The sequence below is a fragment of the Schistocerca nitens genome, chromosome 1 (genome assembly GCF_023898315.1).
Source record: "Schistocerca nitens isolate TAMUIC-IGC-003100 chromosome 1, iqSchNite1.1, whole genome shotgun sequence".
Taxonomy (NCBI): Eukaryota; Metazoa; Arthropoda; class Insecta; order Orthoptera; family Acrididae; genus Schistocerca; species Schistocerca nitens.
This window is the reverse complement of record NC_064614.1, coordinates 305471799-305493222: the sequence shown is the minus strand read 5'-3', so window position 1 is coordinate 305493222 and position 21424 is coordinate 305471799. Positions and strand designations below refer to the sequence as shown.

Genomic DNA, 21424 nt, shown 5'->3' with positions numbered 1-21424 from the left:
CCATACTCCCAAGAATTTAGTGTATGATGCTTGTTCAATCTTACACTTACCCAGTTCTACTGTAAGGTTAGTTTTTATTTTATTTGTAATATGTCTGAAGTTGATCCATGTTGTTTTTTTGGCATTCACAATGAGTCTGTTTTCATTAAACCATTTGTCTGCTTCGTCTGTTGCTAATGTGACTTTTTCCTGTAAGTCAGCTTCACTATTTGCTTTAACAAACAAACTTGTATCATCAGCAAACAGTACTGCCTCTGCTTTAGATAGTTGACTTGGTAGGTCATTGATAAATATTAAAAACAGTAATGCCCCTAATACAGATCCCTGGGGTACTCCATACAAAACTCTCTCGAATCTTGATGAATATGTCCTATCTGCCTGACTTATCTCCACCTTCTGATACCTGTCTGACAGATATGATTCAAACCATTTGTGGGCAACTCCACGTATCCCATAGGCATATAACTTCCTAAGCAGTAACTTACGGTCGATGACATCAAAGGCCTTTGATAAGTCTAAAAACAATCCACAATTTAATTCCTTTCTGTGTATGGAATTTAGAAAAAGTTGAAAAAAATTGAAGATAGCTGTTTCAGTTGATTTATTTTTACGGAAACCATTTTGCGCATTAACCAATACTCTATTCTTAATAAGAAATTTGTATAGTCTCTGATACATTATCCTTTCTATTATTTTTGAGAAACCTGACAACATTGATAAAGGCCTAAAGTTACTAACATCATATTCATCACCATTCTTGTAAAGTGGCTTTATAGTAGTCATTTTAAGTTTTGATGGAAACACCCCTGTCTTAAAAGATTCATTTATAATTTCAGTGAGATGCGAGGCTATGTTTCTTGCACTTTGCTTAATGACTTTGTCAGGAATCCCATCACACCCACATGACATTTTATTTTTTAACTTATTTATAGCATTTAGTACCTCTGAATCAGTTACTGGATAAAGGAACATTGTCATGTTATTCATGGGGATTTTTACCTTGCTATTGGAATTGCATTTAGTTTTAATTAAATTTATGGCTATATTTGTGAAATGTTCATTAAATATGTTGGCAATCTGAAGTGGGTCCTTAACAGTTTTACCCCCACTTTTAATGACAAAGCTGTTATCTTTTCTTTTGTGTCTACCTATATTTTTATTTATTACCTCCCAAGTTGACTTCATTTTGTTGTTACCTTTCTCAATATAGGTATCATTATCAAGCTTCTTAGCTGCAATTATTACTTTCTTGTACAGGCTTCTATAACATTTCACATGTGCTTTCAGTACTACATTCTTCCTGGCTGATTTATTTAACTTTCTGAGAGTGTCTGATGACTTTCTAATCCCCTGTGTAACCCATGTTTTGGTTTTATGTTTAGTTTTGACTCTTTTTATAGGAAAGGCAACATCGAAGCAGTGTTTGTAGCTTTCAAGGAATGAGTCAAATTTTCTGTTGACATCACCACTTGATTCACTACCCCAGTTGTTATTTTCCAGAATGTAATTAAAAATTCTTATGCTGTCATCATTTATAAATCTCCTTTCTCTGTAATTGTCATTGATAACAGGGTCCTTGTAAGATGTGACATTTAAACTCAATTTGATACCCTTGTGATCCGAGAAACCAGTGTCAATTACTTCAGTGTTATATTCACACTTGTCCTTGTTTATAAATACTTGATCTATTATAGTTTCAGACATATTTCCGCATCTGGTAACTTCATTTACAGTTGCCATCATATTATGACACAAAAACAGATTGCACAGTTGCTGTTGTTTACTACAATCATTCTTAAAGTTAACATTAAAATCACCAAGAACAATTACATTATGTTTAAGTTCATTCAGCAGTCCCTCAAGGTTTTCCATAAAAATGGCAAAGTTGCCCAGTGGTGATTGGTACAAACACACAATAGTAATTTTTAATTTGGTTAGCTCACATATACTGTATTCAAAATCTTTTTCTATGCATTTTAGTTTACATTTAATTTCTTTTGATTCTGCCCCTGTCCTAACATAAATACATGTCCCACCCCCTTTATGGTTGATTCTACAAAATTTGCTAATCATTTCAAAATTTGGAATAATTATGCTAGACGCTTGCATTTCTTTTACCCAGTGCTCACTTATGCATAGTATGTTAATGTCTTTTAGATAGTCAGTTAATAGAACTTCTATTTCAGCTAATTTACTTTCTAGTCCTTGCACATTTTGGTATACAACTGTTAAAGTTTCATGTAGTGGATTTGCTGCACTATTTACCTTTGTACTTTCTTGTTGCTGACACTGTAAAGATTCTGCCTTTTCTTCTTCTTCAAATTGCGAAGGTCCCATAAAAAATAGTCACTACGCACAGCAGCTCTTCTTATCCTGAGGCTCTTCCTTTGAGATGTCTGCAGAGCAGCTGATGAGTTTCTGGATCTAATTGAATGGTTCTTGGCTGTTGGTGTGGTTGCAGTCCTGGTTACAAGTGAGCATGAAGCATTAAGTGTGTCGAATGTGCTGACAGCTTCATCCTTGGAGGTTTCAGGTGCACATGAGTTTACACTAGGTTTGTAGGCTTTCTCATCTGAAGAAATTGTGTCCTCAACTCTGCTGGATGTTCCTGACATTTCTGCTGGTACCCCATATTCTACCACTCCTTCAGATACTGGTACCGGTATGTTAGGTATCTCTCTCATTTTAGACGTTTCCTTGCAAATTTCCATTTGCTCAGTTACTGCTATGGCGAGGATACCAGGCAGTTTGTGTTGATCATTGAAATTATTTATTGTTTTCATAATTTGAGCACAGACATACAGTTGTCCTGCTCTATTTAGGAGATCTCCACTGTTTATGAAATGTTGTTTTCTGAGATCTAGCTGGACAAATGTTGAATTTGGGTAGCACTTTGTTATTTTGTAAAGCAGTCTGTTAGTTTTTTTTATTTCTTCGTTAACACGAGATTTCTTAAAAAATCGTATGGAATGCTGGTTACCATCACATGTACATTTTTGAGCTATTCGAGCGTCTCTCTTAGATTTAAAAAGTCCTGTTAGTAACAAGCTCAGTCATTTCCATTGTACCCAGTTGATGTAGCATCATGTATAAGACACTGGACTCTTATGCAAGAGGAGCATGAGCTGCATCCCCATTGAGCAATTCTGACAGTTTTTCTATTGTTTCTCCAAATTGTTGGAAGCAAATTCCATGATGGTCCTTAAAGAAGAGCACTGTCATTTTTGCTTCTTCATTTGATTCAAGGTTTAATTTTTATATTTTTGTCATGGTACCCATATTTCATAGATCAATAAATGTAGGCAAGTATGTTGAATACAAAGAACAGTGATTGTAGCAACAAGAGCAACATAGTATTTGTAGGAATCACATGGCACTTTACAATGAGTAATGAGTTTCATTCCCATTTACTGCTTAATAGCAAATGTAATACATACAGTTCTTGAGTGATACATAATTATCCATACAGATACATAAAATAACAAAATGATAAACAGATTTTATCATTAAATGCCATACAACATCTGCTTTATATTCTTTAATTACATGTATATTACAGGATATAAGGTATTATTTAGTATTTTAAACATAGCTGCACAACAGCAACGGTTCCACGTAATAGAATTATGAACAGCCGACCAGTTGCAATGGGTAAAGAAATCTTTACCTAGGTTCAACAAATTTAGTCGTTAAGCTGATATTCAATTCCTGGTTACGTCAGAGATTTGTTTCATTTGAGGGACTGGATGTTTGTGTTGTCCACATCACTTCCTCTCATCTTCATTGAGACACAAATCATCAAATTGGCATCAAACAGAATGACTCACACCAGACAGCCAAACAACACCAGAAGAAGTCTCCTGAGCAATAATGCCATATGATCATTTCATTTAATTGTTGTCATTGTTGTGGTCTTCAGTCCTAGACTGGTTTGATGCAGCTCTCCATAATACTCTATCCTGTGCAATCTTCTTAATCTCTGAGTAACTATTGTAACCCACATCCTTCTGAATCTGCTTACTGTATTCATGTCTTGGCACAGGCACTGACTCTATATTGCCTGAGGGGGCCCGAGCCCCCTCAAAAATTTGCTTTAAGAAAGTTATTAGTTATATTATGCTTTTTAAACTCACAAATTGGGATTTTTTATTTTCCGTGTTTGATGATAGTTACCATAACTGGATGTAACTATCAAATTGCCATGCAGTGAACCCATGTAGAGAATGTCAACGAAAAAATTCAATGCCCTCATCTAAGTGTTGCTGATCTGGGAAAAATATATGAGGGCTTGATTTGTATATTGAATGGAAGGCGTAATAGTTTTAAAACACTTTCAGGAATTGTGCTTAAAAGAAAAACCTTCACAAGTTGATGATCCTTCGCTTCCTCGGAATCGAAGTATACCAAAGAAGTATGAAAACAATGAAGCCAGCTCACTGCACACTTTCAAAACCCCGAAGGAATACTACAAAACTGTTTACATTGAAGTTCGTGAAATGTTGCAATATTGTATTGCTGAGCAGTTTGCTTCAACTGGACTCACAGAGGTCAATGCAGTTGAACTGTTGTGACTCACTGATCTTTCAAATTCAAAGTGCTGCCGCGCAGTTACGCATGTCCTCTACATGCGGCGCTGTCTGCCAGCCATACAGCAGCAGTGCCACCTAAGCGGACAGCCAGCCAGTGGCCGCTAGACTTGGACTCAGTCATGATTTGACTGTTAAAGTGTACACACGTCTTACTCTGTTTACTTGATCTGTGACTTTCATGTATTGCATCTTCCATGAAGTATATTTGCTCAACTTGAAGTTATTACAATTGGTGATGAGGTAGTGATTTTTCTTTTCCATCATTGACCCACATGTTTCCATGGCTACTTTAGAGCAACTATTGCAAGGTCTCATAGAACAGCAAATGTTTCTCACAAATGCGATTCATGATTTCATCATGGCATCAAATGCATCAAATGTCTCTCGTCGTTGTCTCTACCTACTTTTCCTCCTTACGACGAGACGGCAGAGGACTGGTTTGATTACGATAAACGTCTTCGACAGCACTTCTTGGCATTTCATGTCATGGACGAACAAACATGTAAGTCTCTGTTCCTTTCATGGATTTCACCTCAAATGTATCTATCGGTTGTTGTCGTAATTGGCTCCTTTGAAAGATCCTGCATCTTTGTCCTTTGCTGAAATGTGCTCACTTCTGTCCGTCTATTCTCAAAAGCAAACGCATGTGGTAGCCTCTCGTGTTGCCTTTTATCATTGTCAAAAACAATCGAATCAATCCTATCACGCTTGGGCTGCTGAACTTCACGGCGTCAGTAGAAAGTGTCAATTTGTTACTGAAGTTCACAAAGAATCCTACACCGATTCCATGGAACAGGATGCTATTATCCGATCGGCGCCCGACAAAGAAGTTAGGCAATGTGCCCTTCAGTTGGCAAATCTGACTCTAGATGAAGTCCTATCCATCACTCAGTCTTTTGAAATTTCTCGTGCCGCTGGAGCGCAAATAGAGGCGTGGGGTGACATTGGGGAAATACAACCTCTGTGCGATGTTGACGAAGCGTGTGGCGTGTCCCTGCCGGCCGATGTGGCTGCAGTACGCTCCAAAGCGCAGCCTCGGCCTAACCATAAACAAACCTCTAAGAAACTACAGCAAAACCCAGGGCAACTTCTTTCATGTCCACGGTGTTTTACGAAACATTCACGAGAAGATTGTTCACAACGTTGGGCCGTGTGTCACAAATGCAATAAAAAGGGTCATGTGTCATCCGTTTGCAAATCCGACCACATACATGATGTTCATGAACATGACGCTGATTCTGATTCTGATTCTGTGTTGTTTGTCAATAGTACTTTCAGGGAAGTTATTCCTCACTGTCCAAATAGTTGGTCGAGATGTTCGCATGCAGGTGGATACTGGCTCTGCTGCCACTACCATCAATTCTCATATGTATCTTCAGTTGGGTTCTCCAATCCTGTCACCTGTCACTAGGCAATTACAGACTTACAATAAACAGGAGATTTATCTCTTGGGACAATTTGATGCTGAGGTATCTTACAAATCTGTCGTTTGCACTGTTCCCATATTTGTGGTCGACCATAGTAAAGCGAGAATCTTTTTTGGTTTCGATGCCTTTCGCGTTTTTGGGTTCTCCATAGATGACTCTGATGCTATTCCTTATGCTCAATTGGATTCCTTGTCGATGACATTTTCGTCCCTTTTTGCTCCTGGGTTAGGCCGTGCAAACGACTTCGAAGCTCATATCATGCTCAAACCCACTGCTCGGCCTAAGTTTTTCTGGCTCGGCCCATTCCTGTGGCCCTTTGTGATCAGGTCAAATGGGAGCTGGATCGTCTCACTGCTTCAGGGGTCTTGCTTCCTGTCACTTCCAGTGAGAGGTCCTCTCCTGTCGTTGTCGTTGCTAAGCCAAATGGTGATATTCGTCTCTGTGGCAATTTCAAAGCCACTGTAAATGCTCAATGCCTTATTGACACTTACCCTATGCCTTGACCTGAAGAATTGTTCACTAAACTTGCTGGAGGCCAGTATTTTTCTAAACTTGACCTGTCAGAAGCTTATCATCAACTTCCTCTCGACGTTGCTTCCCAGCTGTTTCTGGTCCTTAACATGCCTTTCGGCCTCTATCAATACCAACGATTACCATTTGGGGTTGCCAGTGCCCCTGCTCTCTTTCAGCAATTCTTGGAACAATTATTGCTCACTGTCCATGGATGTATAAATTACCAGGATGACATTGTTGTCACTGGCTCCACCACTGACAAACATCTTCAAAATCTCCGCACACTTTTTCATGTCTTACAGACTGCTGGTCTTAAGTGTAATCTTCAGAAATCAAAATTTTTTATGGCATCTATCACGTACTTGGGGTTTCAACTCTCTCGGGATGGTATTTATCCGCTTCAGCAAACTGTTGCTGTGATCGATGCCCTTCCTCGCCCTACATCTATTAAGGAACTGCAGGCCTTGGGGGAAAATAGCATACTATCACAAGTTTTTACCGTCTGCTGCCTCGGTGGCTCAGCTGTTGCATTGCCTGTTGCATAAAAACGTACCTTTTCACTGGTCCGCATCATGCGATGTGGCTTTCCAGAAATTGAAGACTATGCTGAAACAGGCCTCGTGCCTGGCTACTTATCAACCTGGCCAACATCTTGTTCTTGCCAGGGTCGCCTCTCAATACGGGGTCGGTGCAGTCCTTGCACACTGTTTTTCTGACGGTTCTGAACAACCCATTGCTTATGCCTCCAAACCGCTCACGGATGCCCAACAAAAGTACTCTAAAATTGAAAAAGAAGCTTTGGCCATTATTTATGCTCTTCATAAGTTTGGTGTTTTTCTCTATGGATCCAAATTTCATCTTGGTATGGATCACAAACCACTTGTTTCCTTGTTTCATCCATAAATGTCACTTCCCGACAAGGCTGCACACCGCCTCCAGCGTTGGGCTCTTTACTTGTCTCATTTCAATTATGAGATTCATTTCCGGCTGATGGCTCAACATGTGAATGCTGAGGCACTGTCTCGCCTTCTCATGGGTCCTGATCTGGCATTCGATAGGGGCGAACTTTTGTGTTTCCACCTGGATGTTGCCGAGCAGCAGGTTGTGGATGGGTTCCCCATCACTGGGGACCGACTGGTGATTGCTACGGGTTCTGACCCTACCCTCTTCTGGGTTTTACGCTGTATTCAGAAGGGTTGGCCAGATCATCTGTCCGCTAAGACTTCTGATCTGTTGCAGAACTACTACGCTTTGCGTTACCGCCTCACGGCTAGGGATGGTGTTATCCTCCTTTCCACCGAAAATGCTTCGCCGCATGTTGTGGTACCTGCGTCTTTGCGTGCTTCGGTCTTGCCCTCCTTCACCAAGGGCGCTGGGGTGTCTCTCACACAAAACCTCTGGCACGCTGTCATGTGTACTGGCCTGGCATTGACTCTGAAATCGCACACATGGTCGCTGCCTGTGGCCCTTGTGTGTCACAGGCCGCTGCCCTGAAGTCATCTTTGTCACCGTGGTCTTCGCCTGAGAAGCCCTGGGAGCGTATTGATGCTGACTTCGCGGGAATTTTTTTAGGTACTTATTGGCTTCTCGTTATTGACGCCTACTCTAACTTTACTTTCATTGTCAGTTGCATGTCGCCTACCACCGCGGCAACCACCAATGCTCTAGCTTGCATTTTCTCTTTGGAAGGCCTTTCCTCTACTCTTGTTACTGATAATGGTCCGCATACATACATAATGTTAAATTTTCAGTTTTAAATATTAATACTAGTTTAGTATTGTATTACTATATTACTATAGTACGTCATTAGTTATTTTCAAATACTTAAATATTTTTAGGGTGTAAGACCCACTTAAAACCTGCTATTTACATACTTTTTGACTGAAAGTAATAGGCATACTGTATTAACTTTATTAACTGTATTAAAGCATTAACTTTGAGATGCTGTTTTTATTTAATGAACCCTGAGCCTTATTCAAAGTAAGCTTAAATTAGCTATTTTTTCTTATTAATCAAAGTGCTATTACAGTGTGACAGCAATATTTTATGTTTTATTTTTTTAATGATAGTTTAGGATTTATTTAAATATCATTTCAGTCTTTTCAGAGCTGATCATATGACTCTAAAACGCTTAAAAAAACTTTAAAACTCACTATTTTTCATCTAAAATTTAGAAAATTTCCTGTGGGAAGATCCCCAGTATGGGTCCCCCCAATATTTTTTATAAGTCGGCGACCCTGTGTTTAGACAGGTTGTGCCACAAATTTCTCTCCTCCCCAGTTCTATTCAGTACCTCCTATTTAGTTACAGGGCCTATCCATCAAATCTTCAGCATTCTTCTGTAGCGCCACATTTCATACGCTTCTGTTCTCTTCTTGTTTAAGTTGTTTATTGTTCATGTTTCACTTCCATACATAGCTACACTCCATACAAATACTTTTGCACTGCAGAAGAGTCAATTTTGAGGTCTTGTACTTGTTTTGAGTGGGTAGTGTGAGTGTGACATCACTGATGTGGTCTGTGTGTTCTGCCAGATGGCAAATTAAAGTCACAATTTGGGTGTCATCATCCAGAATGCCTCTGGTATTGAAAACGCATTACATAGCTGCACACCAGAGGGTGGATTGTTCTGGGTGAAACATCAATTGTTTAAGTTGAGAGGTCAGTCAGTGCACATCATGATGGGCATGTGGTAACAGCATGATTGCAGCTGAACGAAACAGTGTCAGAGGCAAAATGACATGCGGTACTCAGGGTGCAGTTGTGAAGTTGGTAGCCATGTGTGGAGTGGGTGGCCAGGGGTGGAGCCAGATGTGAAGTGATCATCTGTGACCCGGTTGACATGGGTGTCACATGAAATACATCACAGTTCAAAGGTAGTTCTGTTCGTCACACTGATTAGAGGTAGCTTGTGTCTGAAGTCTGATGGAATATTACCTGGTTAGGAAAGGTAATAAGTTAGGGAAGATTAAAAATAAATGGCAGGTCACAGAGACCCAAGGTTTAGAAGGACTTACCTGTCATAAGTATAAGGGAAGATAAAGGGGAAAGGGGAGGTGGCAGAAAGAGTAGGAGGTCAGAGATAATACATTGATAAGCACTTTGGCAGCTTAAGTCCAGAGATAATGAAAGGATAGTTTGAGAGCTAAAGACAGAATAAAAGTGAAAAATTTGGAAAGTGAAATGAAAAGTGCAGTTCAAGTTAGGAGGAAATAGGAACAGAAGACAGTTAAATATAAAAAGGTGAGAAAGAGAGAGAGAGAGAGGAGAAAATGAAGATAAAAAAGAGTCACAGAGTAAACAAATAAATAAATACTACAAAAGAGAGAGAGAGAGAGAGAGAGAGAGAGAGAGAGAGAGAGGATGCTGGGGGGAGGGGGGGGGGGTGTAGGTTAAGAGAAATTAAGTCTGGGAGGGCAGTGGTGTCTGAGGACATGTTGGAGAATAAGTTCCCATCTCCAATGTCCGTGGACACCAGTATGGGTGGAGGGATCAAAATGGCTCATGTGGTGTAGCAGGAACACTCATACTGTAGAGTACATTCAGCATGTTGTTCTGCCTTTGATGTTTCAGAGTTAACAGGCAGTGGGGCTGGAGTAAGTGGTAGTAGGTGAGTGCATAGGGCAAGTTTTTCAAAGGGTTACTTGTAAGTGTAAGAGCGTTATTGTGAGATCAAATGTCCGCATTGTGTATAATTTATCACAATTTATATGTAAAAGTAACTATGTTGCTTGTGTAAAGGATAGGTATATGTACTGCAAGTGTATACAGTTCCAGAAACACTTCAGGAACTTATTTAATTAGTATTAGTTTCAAAGATAATTTTTAAATAGATTTATATATTCTGAAAACAAATTTTTAATGATTCCCCTAAGCTTGATACACTTTGTACAAATTGACTTTCATGACAGGCACCTGAATGATCTGGAATGGCTCTTTTTAAATCAGAATCAGTTGGTTTCTTTGGAAGATGAATTACCACCAGATGGAGCAAAACTAATACTGTTACATGTATCTGACAACAAGCTCCAGAAATTGCCACAAGATCTTCGAAAGTATATTTATTTGGAGAGTCTCTTTGTCTCAAAAAATGAAATACAGAGCTTCAATGGAACATTACAGAAACTAAGAAAACTAAAAAGATTGCATGCTGACCACAATAAGATCAAAGAGGTAAGCTGAATATTGAGAAATACTTTTAGAATATGATCAGTGATAGTTGAAACAGCTGTATGCATGGGATTCATAAAATTCTAATAAAACTGGTATGTCTTTATTAGAAAAACTATATCTCAAACTTCTGGAGAAAATGTTTACTGCTCTGGTGCTGGGTGTAAAAAAACAAGAGCTTAAAAGAAAGGTGAAGAGAAACATGATCAAGAGATGCATTCTACAGTGAGAACATGAATAAAATGCAAGAATGAGTTTTATATTAACTACATCTCAGTTCTCTGTATATTGTGTATTACTCTTGGCATGATATTCTTCATTTGTGTGGCCATGATGTCCATAGTTGCTGTACAGTTATTTAGGGCATATCAAATCCCTCTTTTTAACTACTAAAAATCTATATTTATTTTATCATACATTTTTGTTTTATTCAGTTAAAACATCATTAGTGGTTGCATTTTTTCATCTGATTTTGCTTACATCCCATCCAAGCGTGTTATGGGCATGCACGTTTTCCAAGTATTGCTATGTTTGACACTGATGTTCTTGGCCTAATATCAATTCGACTTGCAGCAATACACATTTTCTGAAATAAAACATAAGTAGAAATTGCACCATTAACATTAAATTCTTAGGAAGAACACACAAATTATCTGTGCAGCAAACTAGCTTCTGTACTTTTTAATGTATAAATTAAGGAGCAGTGTGAGCAATCAGTTGCTGCTCCAGTCATATTTTGCTTTCTTCCATTCTCATCTGCAGTATCGAATATTGCTCTGGGACAATTCCTCAGGCGCTAAATGTATTTTCAGATGGCAGTAGTAGATAATCAGACATTTAGTAAGACTATCACCCTGACAGTTCTGCAAGAACCACTTTAAATATCTTAGCATAATAAAATTACCTAGCTTGTGTGTGTGATATCTGCCAGAGAAAATCTGGAAAAATTCAAAATGAGATGTGGTATGCACGTATACAACACCAGAAATAGCCACTAACTGGATTGCAATAGTCCATAATAACTGCAAATACTTGAGCATAAGGTTTGTCAATAAGCTACCATACTCAGCTCATACAGTACCACTAAATAAATATAATAATAAGAGCATATTACAAACTCGGCTGAAATATAGTGAATTCTATTCAACTGAAGAATTCCTGGAAACTAATCATTGTAATATATGTTTTTCCTGAGTGACAAAGAAAATCCCTTAGTACTTAAATAAGCTAGTCATTTCATGTATATGTAATTGATTATTGTATAAAACTTGACATCTCTGTAAACTCCGACAAAGCCAGTTGTAAGATAAATACTGAAATGTGAATAAAAATATTCTATTACATTTGCTTACATTCCTCAGTGTCTGAAGATAATCGCTAGTAATTAAAAAAATCTAAATAAACATTGGTGTTGGAATTTACAGTCAGGTTCTTCTTCAGAAAATGTGTAATGCTAAAAGTCAGAATGATATAAGATCATAAACACTGGTGCCAAATGCAAGACTATCTGAATCATATGCATGTTGATCTCACTTCTGAATTTAAGCAAAATCAGACAAAAATTCAATCACTGACGATGCTTTAAGTGAATGAAATGAACTGTATGTGGTAACACATACACACATTTTTATTAGTTGCAAAGGCTGATATGAAACACCTTAAGCCAGACTGTTCCAGCATTGCCTCACGGGGGGACAAAGCCTGTGAGTGCTTGTCAGCTCACATGTGGGCAGGTGCAGGCTGTTCTATTGCACACATTCTGTGCCTGTGTGAGTGGCCACTCATGCCTGCAGGCATGTGGCCGTGACATTTCAATCCTATGGGTCAGCTCTTTGCCCACCAACCATATCCTCACCCTAGTCCACCTGTGCCTGTGCTGAACAGACTGCCTTAAGCTCTTGCCTTGAGTTACTTTATTCTCCCTGTGGCATCTTTTTCTGTCTTGTTTTACATTCTGACTTACATTCAATCAGCTGAAACCCATTTACGTACCTGTTACCTTTTCATCTTCATTACATCTATCAGTGCTGCCCCACTTTTGACTGTATTCAAACCTGGTATTATTCTCAGAATGAAATTTTCACTCTGCAGCGGAGTGTGCACTGATATGAAATTTTCTGTTAGATTAAAACTGTGTTCCGGACGGAGACACAAACTCAGGACCTTTGACTTTTGTGGGCAAGTCATCTCTCGAGTTTGAGTCTCGGTCAGGCACACAGTTTTAATCTGCTAGGAAGTTTCACTGTTATTATTATTCTTAATTTTCCTGATTGCATTCATTTTTTTACTTTTATTAAATTTACATTCATATGCATCATATTTCTATTATATTTGTATGTGGTAAAATTTTCAGCTTTCATCAGATGAATTTATGGATCTTGAAAATATGGAAGATCTGCAGTTGGGACACAACTGCCTTTCAGTATTGAATGGATCACTTCTTCCACTAAGGTCCCTTCGCTGTGTGAACCTAACACACAATCTTTTTGAGAACATGACACTGAGGGAGATTACAGGTCTGAGAAACCTCAGAGTTATTGATCTCTCTCATAATCAAATAAGGCATTTAAGCAGTGGTCCAATGACAGTAAGTATGCAAATATTGATGCTTCTAACACAATTGCATGTACTACAAAATAATTTGAAGAATTTAACAAATTAGAAAATAAAAGTGTTAAGAGATCTTACCAGTAAGCCAATACGTTCTGCACTTTAATAGTCTCAAGACAAGTTCTGGCACAATTAAATGAAATCTAAGACAGGATTCTCTCTCTCTCTCTCTCTCTCTCTCTCTCTCTCTCTCTCTCTCTCTCTCTCTCTCCCCCTCTCCCTCCCCCTCCCCCCCCCCCCCACTCTCCTTCTCCATATATAACATTGTGTTATCGTGTTTTACTTTTACAAACTTCAGGTTTTTCAGCCCCCACTATCATACATGATATTATCTCTTCCAGCCCTTCCCTTTGTTTGCATCCTCAACTGCCACAAGTGCAAGTACTGCAAGCACCTCATCAAATACATGCCTCTCCCATTCAGGCCTCTTCCGGTTTTTATCAAATGCTACTCAAAAAGGGAAAAAAGAGATGAACATTCCAATTACTTTATGATATTCATAAGCTAGCATATCTGACATGTATTCTGAATCATGCTAGGCAACAAACTCCACTGTAGATTACACCATTAATGCACTGTTCACAGTATATCTCTGTTATTAAAAAGTTAGAGTCTGGAAGATGAGGACTTTTGTTGTTCACAGTAAATATTCATCATTATTGTAATTGTGCATCTCATATGTTAAAATATCAGGGACCTGCAGAAGCATTTATGTAAAAGTAGCATGTTAGTTCATGTCCAAGAATAGTTCTCCAATTAAATTCTTAGTTTGATTGAATGAGTATATTCTACTGTATAAAGTGCTGTTTCAAACTGTATGATTAATAAATGTTTTCCAGTCCAGTAGCCCATCTAGTACAGCAACTGTGTGTAGAATATCTGAATTAAAAATGGTCTTGATTGTACTTTATTCTTTTATTGACAATTTGTTTCATCTTCATGGGGCATCTGCAAGTTATCCTAAAATTTTCCTTTTATAACATTTTAAAAACCATAAAGTTACTCTGTCGAACAAGGGAAATTCCAGGTAGGAATTATCAACAATGAAGGAAAAGATAGATTGCTACTTATCATAAATAAGACACATTAAGTTGCAGACAGGCGCATTAAAAGACACTTACATAAAGCTTTCAGCCACAGCCTTAATCAGAAAAAGAGAAACACACACCATTCCTACACACAAGCAAGCCCACCTCATGCACACATGATCACCAACTCCAACAGCTCAGGTCAGGATGCTAGACTGAAGTACACAACAAATCAGATGAACCTAGAGAGACCTAAAAGTCTGCCCTGCTGGTACAACTTTATTAAGGGCCCTGAGAGTTCGTTCTGATTTGATGTTTGCTTCAATTTAGCACAGAGCCATTTTATGGTTTTTAAAATGTTGTAAAAGGAAAAGGTCTCTAGGGATTCATCTGATTCGACAAATGCTTCGGTCTAGCACAGGGCCATTTTATGTGGTTTTTTTTTTTTTTTTTTTTTTAAATATGTGGTAAAGGGAAAATTTTAAGATAATCTGAAGGTGTCCCACAAAGGTGAAATGCATTCTTAGTAAAAGAATAAATTGCAGTCAAGATTGTTCTTAATTAAACAATAAGTGGTTAATGACAAATAACGTGATGTGTGGTTTGATGGTTAAGATGCAGAACTTATAATTAGGGGAAGTGATGTTCAAATCACATTTAGCCATCCTGATTTACTTTTTCTGTGGTTGCCTCATTTTAGACAAAAGCAGGGACAGCTCCTTCAACAAAATCACTGCTCGTTTCATACTACATTTTTCTCAAACTGAATAAATACTTCTTCCTTAATGATCCTTATGTAAATGATATGTTCAGCCCTAATCATCCTCCATTTTGTACTAGCAAAGTTGCTGACATTTTACTGGTTTATGTTACTTCGGAACTACAGAAGGTCAAAATTGAGGTTTTGTTCTGTTATGCATTTTAGGTTCATTAACTTGGACATAATCCTATTAGTAATGCAGGTATTTTATTTTTTTATTTTTCACCTTCTCCTTGTGGTTGATGATCTCTCACAATAATTTTCATTTTATAGGTAAATCACATAAGCATTTACAGGTGAAATGATCAGTGGCAATTGTTTAAAATGTCCCACATCTTATATTCTATAAAACAGCTGTACATCAGTACTAAGTGCTCACCAACTCATTTAGATGGTTACAGTAATTATATAAGAGACAACTTGTGTCCTGTTTCTAATTATATTTTGTGCTTAATTTGTCAACACATTATATCTGGAATATGTCATAGCAAACGACATTGTGATATTCAATCTCAGATCTTTCATTGTTTATTGATGGCAAATGAAAATTTTTGTCAGACCAAGATTTGAACAAATATCTCCTACTTATCATGAGCAGCTGCCTATTGATTTACATAATCCTAGCATGACTGGCAAGACTTCTCACTGTCAGTGATATTTCCTTCCTGTTAGTTCCAAAGTCTACAACTAGAGATTCCCCTGTGAGGTTCATGGGAACAGCAGCAGTATCATTTGGTGAATGGGTGTGTGGTGGTGGACCATTGCTTATCCTGTCATTGAAAATTTTTGGAATTGATTTAAATTTGCTGAAATGAAATAGACATGGCATATCCTTTACATTGCTGATATGGCATTTCTCAGTGGATTTCACTGCTATAATTTCATCACATTTTCATCGATTCTGTACCTATTGACACCATTCATTTCAGTAAATTTATTTCAATGGCATTTTGCTTCAGGTTACAAAATGGTGTAATCTTTCTTGTGTTCCACTGCCATTGCAGGATATATACATCTCAGTATGTATGTTTGTTGTCTGATTGTAAAAAAAAAGTACTTATTTCCCATTACTGTTATTTTTGTGTCTTCCATATGCTTATCTCATATTGTTAAGGGGTATTGCGAATTCTTGGAACTCAGATTACTTCAGTCATTACATAAATTGATAAAACTAAGTGAATACATGGTTCTAAAGTTAAAATGGACGTGCTATTTCTGATCTCTATCATAATCAACATGTATGTTTCCTTTACGAAGCAGTTCTATTGCTAAGTGAGCCAAACTTTAACAATCTGAAACTTTTCAACTGCCCAGTCTCTATTTGTTTTTTAGACTAATCTTGTTTGCCCTAACTTTGTTCATTACTGTGCACCCGTAATGCTACATAATATTATAATAGTTCATTTACTACTACTATTACTACCTGAATGTGTGGTGTCTGTTCTTCCAGACATGTCCAACAGGACAGACACCACACATTCATACAATAGATTCACCTAGCTGGACAATGAATCCACCTTCTTCAGTGTGGATGCACAAATATGTCTGACCTCCAGTGATAATCTCAGAGTAGTGAACATGGAGGAAATGGACAGGGACTGTGGATAGGTGGCACTTGATGGGAATGTGAATTGGTTGTGAGGCACGCCGAGATAGTCCACGCAGTTGCAATAACGCTTTGTCCCAGATGGTACAATGGTTAACACACTTGTCTAATAAGCAGGAGATCCCATTTTGAATCCTGGTTGGGAACACATTTTCACTTATCACCGTTAATTTTGCAGATGTCTTGATGCACCTGACAGCAGTAATCCCCCTCCCTTTTCCTTTCTTTCTTCCCCTCTCCACCTTCAGTTTACATATTACTTCTACATATATTACATAGCACTTTTGCAGGTATATTTAAACAAAACTCAAGCCACAAAAATATAGAGCACCTTAGGAAACATGTGGGCCTACTCTTATCAGTTCAAGAATATCGAACAATGGAAACTCCAGGTAGGAATATCAACAATATTGGGAAAAGGATAGACTGTTACTCACTGTAAAGGTGACACACTGACCTGCAGATAGGCACAACAAAAAGACTGTTACACATTTAGCTTTCAGCAAAGACTTCTTCAGAAAAGAAAACACACACACATTCACACAAGCAAGCACATCTTATGCACACATGCATGTTGTGATTTGAAATGTAATATTAATAAAACAATGGAAAATCCAGGATGGAATAATGATAATATAGGAGAAGGATAGTTACTACTTACCATATAGTGGAGATGCTGAGTGAATCACAGATAGGGACAACAAAAAGGCTGCCAAAAAATATTTCAGCCAAACAGACCTTCATCAGAATAGACAACATACACATACACACTCAAGCAAATACAGATAACACACACATGATCACAGTCTCTGGCTACTGAGGCCAGACTGTGAGCAGCAGTGCATTATGGGGGAAGCAAACTAGGTGGTGTGGGTAAGGAGGAGGCTGGGGCAGGCAGTGGGTAGGAGTGGGGGATGGCAAAGTGCTGCTTTTGTGAACATATGGGGACAAGGCGATTAGGGGATGGGGTAGGTATGTGCAGTCAGGAGGTTAGATGGTGAGTGGGGAGATTGGGGGGGGGGGGGGGGGCAGTGGAAAATGAGAGAATAAAAAGACTGTGTGTGCATTGGTGGAATAGAGGACTGTGTAGTCATGGAAAAGGAACAGAGAAGGGATAGGTGGGTAAAGGACAATGAGTAATGAAGGCTGAGGCCAGGAAGGTTATGGGGACCTAGGATGTATTGTAGGGAGATTTCCACCTGTCCAATTCAGAAACATTGGTGTTGGTTGCAAGGATCCAGATGGCATAGACTGTGAAGCAGTCACTGAAATGAAGAACATTGTGTTGGGCAGTGTGCTCAGAAACTGGGTGGTCCAGCTGCTTCTTGGCCACAGTTTGTTGGTGGGCATTCATGCAGACAGTAGCCTGTTGGTTGTCATGCCCACATAAAATCCAGCATAGTGGTTGCAGCTCAGCTTGTAGATCAAATGACTGGTTTCACAAGTAGCCCTGCCCTCGTTGGGATAGATGATGCTTGTGAGTGGGCTGGAGTAGGTGGTGGTGGGAGGATGTATGGGACAGGTCTTGCATCTAGGTGTGTTACAGTGATATAGGTCATGACGGAAGAGGTTGGGATCACAGGTTGTGTAGGGATGGATGAGGATATTGCACAGGTTCAGCAGGTGGCAGAATTCTGGGGTAAGAAGGATAATGGTTAGGACATTCCTCATTTCAGGGTATGGCAAGAGGTTGTCAAAACCATGGCAGAGAATGTGATTCAGGTGCTCTACTCCTGGGCGGCACTGAGTCACAAGAGGAATGCTCCTCTGTGACCAGACAGTGGGACTTGGGAGGTGGAGGGTGACTGGAGGGATTAGGCACATGGGATCTGTTTTTGTACAAGTTTGGGAGGATAATTAAGGTCTGTGAAGGCCTCTGTGGGACCCTTGGTATATTTTGAGAGGGCTGCTTGTCACTACAGATGCAATGGACATGGGTGGCTAGGCTGTGTGGAAGGGACTTTTTGATATGGAGTGGGTGGCAGCTGTTGAAGTGGAGGTATTGCTGTTGGTTGGTAGTTGTGACATTGACAGAGGTACTGATGTAGCCATCTTTAAGGTGGAGGACAACACTGAGGAAGGTGGCTTGTTGGATTGAGGAGAGACAGGTGAAATGAATGAGGGAGAAGGTATTGAGGTTTTTGAGGAATGTGGATAAAGTGTCCTCAACCCTTGATAAAGATCACAAAAATGTCATCCATGAATCTGAAACAGGTGAGGGGTTTGGGATTCTGAGTGGATAGAAAGGATCCTTCGAGATGGCCCATGACTAGATTGGCATAGGTTGGTGCCATGCAGGTTCCCATAGCTGTACCCTGGATTTCTTTGTGGGTGATGCCTTCAGAGGAGAAATAACTGTGGCTGAGGACATAGTTGGTTATGGCAACCAGAAAGCAGGTTGTAGTTATGAAATCCATCAGGCATTGGGAAAGGTAGTGTTCAAGAGGGGCAAGGCCATAGGCATTAATGTGTTATTGCAAAGAGAGCTGGCATCAGTAGTGACGAGCAGGGCACCATGTGGCAAAAGGAACAGGAAATGTGGAGAGTCAGTGGAGGAAATGGTTGATATCTTTTATTTAGGAGGGTGGGATTTAGGTAATAAGCTGAAGGAGTTACTCTACAGGAGCAAAAATTCTCTCAGTGTGGCCACAGTAACTGGCCACAATGGGGCATCCTGGGTGGCTGGGTTTATGGAGTTTAGAAAGCATGTAGAAAGTGCAAATGCAATAAGTAGTAGAAGTGAGGAGCGAGGTGGACTCCAGGGAGACATTCTCTGAAGGGCCTAAGGATTTGAGGAGAGACTGAAGATCCTGCTGGATTTCTGGAAAGGTGTCACTGAGGTAGGGTTTGTAGGTGGATGAATCTGACAGCTGGCAGAGTCCTTCTGTCAGGTAATCCCTGTAGTTCAAAACAAAATTGGTGGAGCCGTTGTCAGCAGGTAGAATTATAAGGTCAGGGTCAGTTTTCAGGTGATAGATTATGGTTCTTTCTGCAAATGTAAGGTTATCTTGCATGTTGAGGGATTTGAGGAATGATGGTGAGGCAAGGTCCAAGGTTAATAAATTCGGGAAAGTTAACAGGGGGTGGTTTGGAGGCAGTGGGAATGATGGAGGGGTGAACTGGGTCAGGCAGGGCTCAACATTGCTCTTTGGTTGAGTCTTATTGGTAGGGTTGGTGGTGAAAAAGTTGTTAAAGATGTTCTCTCCTTCTCCTGACCCCTACAGTGGAAACATGTTTTCATCATCAACCGTACCAGTCACACTCAACCAAAGACCAATGTTGAACCCTGGCTGACTCAGTTCAGTCCTCCATCCAACTGTGATCCACCCCCACTGTCCCCAAAATTCCCCTGTTAACTTTCCAGAATTTCTGAACCTCAAACCTTGTGTCATCATCATTCCACAAATCCCCCAACATGTAAACTAATCCTACATCTGCAGAGAGAATCACAATCCACCACATTAAACTTCATCCCAACCTTGTAATCCTACCTACTGACAATAGTTCCACCACTGCTGTTTTTGAACTGCAAGGATTACCTGGCAGAAGAACTCTGCCAGCTGTCAGATTCATCCACTTACAAACCCTGCTCTTCTAGTATCTGTGTTTGTAGACAAAATTAGTGGATATAAGGTCCACCCATTATGCAACCAACCATTTTTTCTTATAAGCTCAAACATATTCCAGAACCATTGTACCATCCTCAGTGGGTTTTCTTCTTTCAGTTCTGTCTACCTTTTATGGAACTGAATTAAGAATACCCACTGATGATGGCACATGTTTGTGTTTATATGAAAAAGCAGTGTTTGCATAACAGGCAGACCTTACATCCAGTAACAAATTGAAAATATTTGCTGTCAGGAATACCACATATCACAAAGAGAAACAGCTTTTATATTTATTTATTTATTTTTCTCATGAAATGTATATTACCCATCAAAGTGAACTGAAGGCCTTCCAGGGTAGTAACACCATTGCATTTACACCTGAGAAAAAGGAGGCAAAGGAAGTGACAATGTACACTACAGTGTTCTCATAAGTGGAATGGTCTCATAAGCTACATGCCTTTGTGCCAGTGCTGTGAATGGTGTTAAACTAACTATTGCCAGAGGTATAGAAGTTACTTATAGCTTTCCTCCAGTGTTTACTAGGTACTCCCCAAAACTATCATGTCATACACATCTGCTGATGACTGCCTTTGTGGATTTCTGTCATTTACAGATGACTGCTTATCATCTACAACGTAGCTGCAAGTGCATATATCTACCCAACCACTCTGTCAGTACCTAATACTAGATTTGACACTGCCTAGCTAGTGCTGTGTTTTCTGTCTGAGCTTTACAGTTTATGACTTCTGGAACAGAAATGGTGCATGAAACACAGCAAGTACATCAAATATCAACACTATTGAGCATTGTACTATACTGCCAATGACTTAAGTATCCATTTAGAACAAGAACAGAAACAAGACATGTGGTATATTTATATTCAATTTCTTTAGCAGTTTATTATGCTTTGCTGGCAGTATCTGTTTAACTACCTTCCGCAGGGATGGAGCTACTTTCTTCAGCGGTGTATGCTGGTTTGTTGCATGGACAATAATGATGACTCTTCATGTGAATCCATGCAAATTAATGTTATTATATTTTAAATTTCCTTATCTGTCAAAGTGCCTCCTCTCCAGTACTCATCATACACATTTTAATGAGACATACCACTTT

The 21424-nt window shown here is 39.2% G+C and overlaps 1 protein-coding gene across 1 annotated transcript in view; it reads left to right on the top strand.

Annotated features, from left to right (window-relative positions):
* The window catches only part of LOC126248441 (leucine-rich repeat and death domain-containing protein 1), a 198637-nt gene that overhangs the window by 141291 nt on the left and 35922 nt on the right, over positions 1-21424 (top strand). The window contains exons 4-5 of the mRNA XM_049949423.1: positions 10441-10702; positions 13053-13286. Of these exons, the coding sequence (XP_049805380.1) occupies positions 10441-10702; positions 13053-13286 (496 nt within the window). The remainder of the gene's footprint in view (positions 1-10440; positions 10703-13052; positions 13287-21424) is intronic.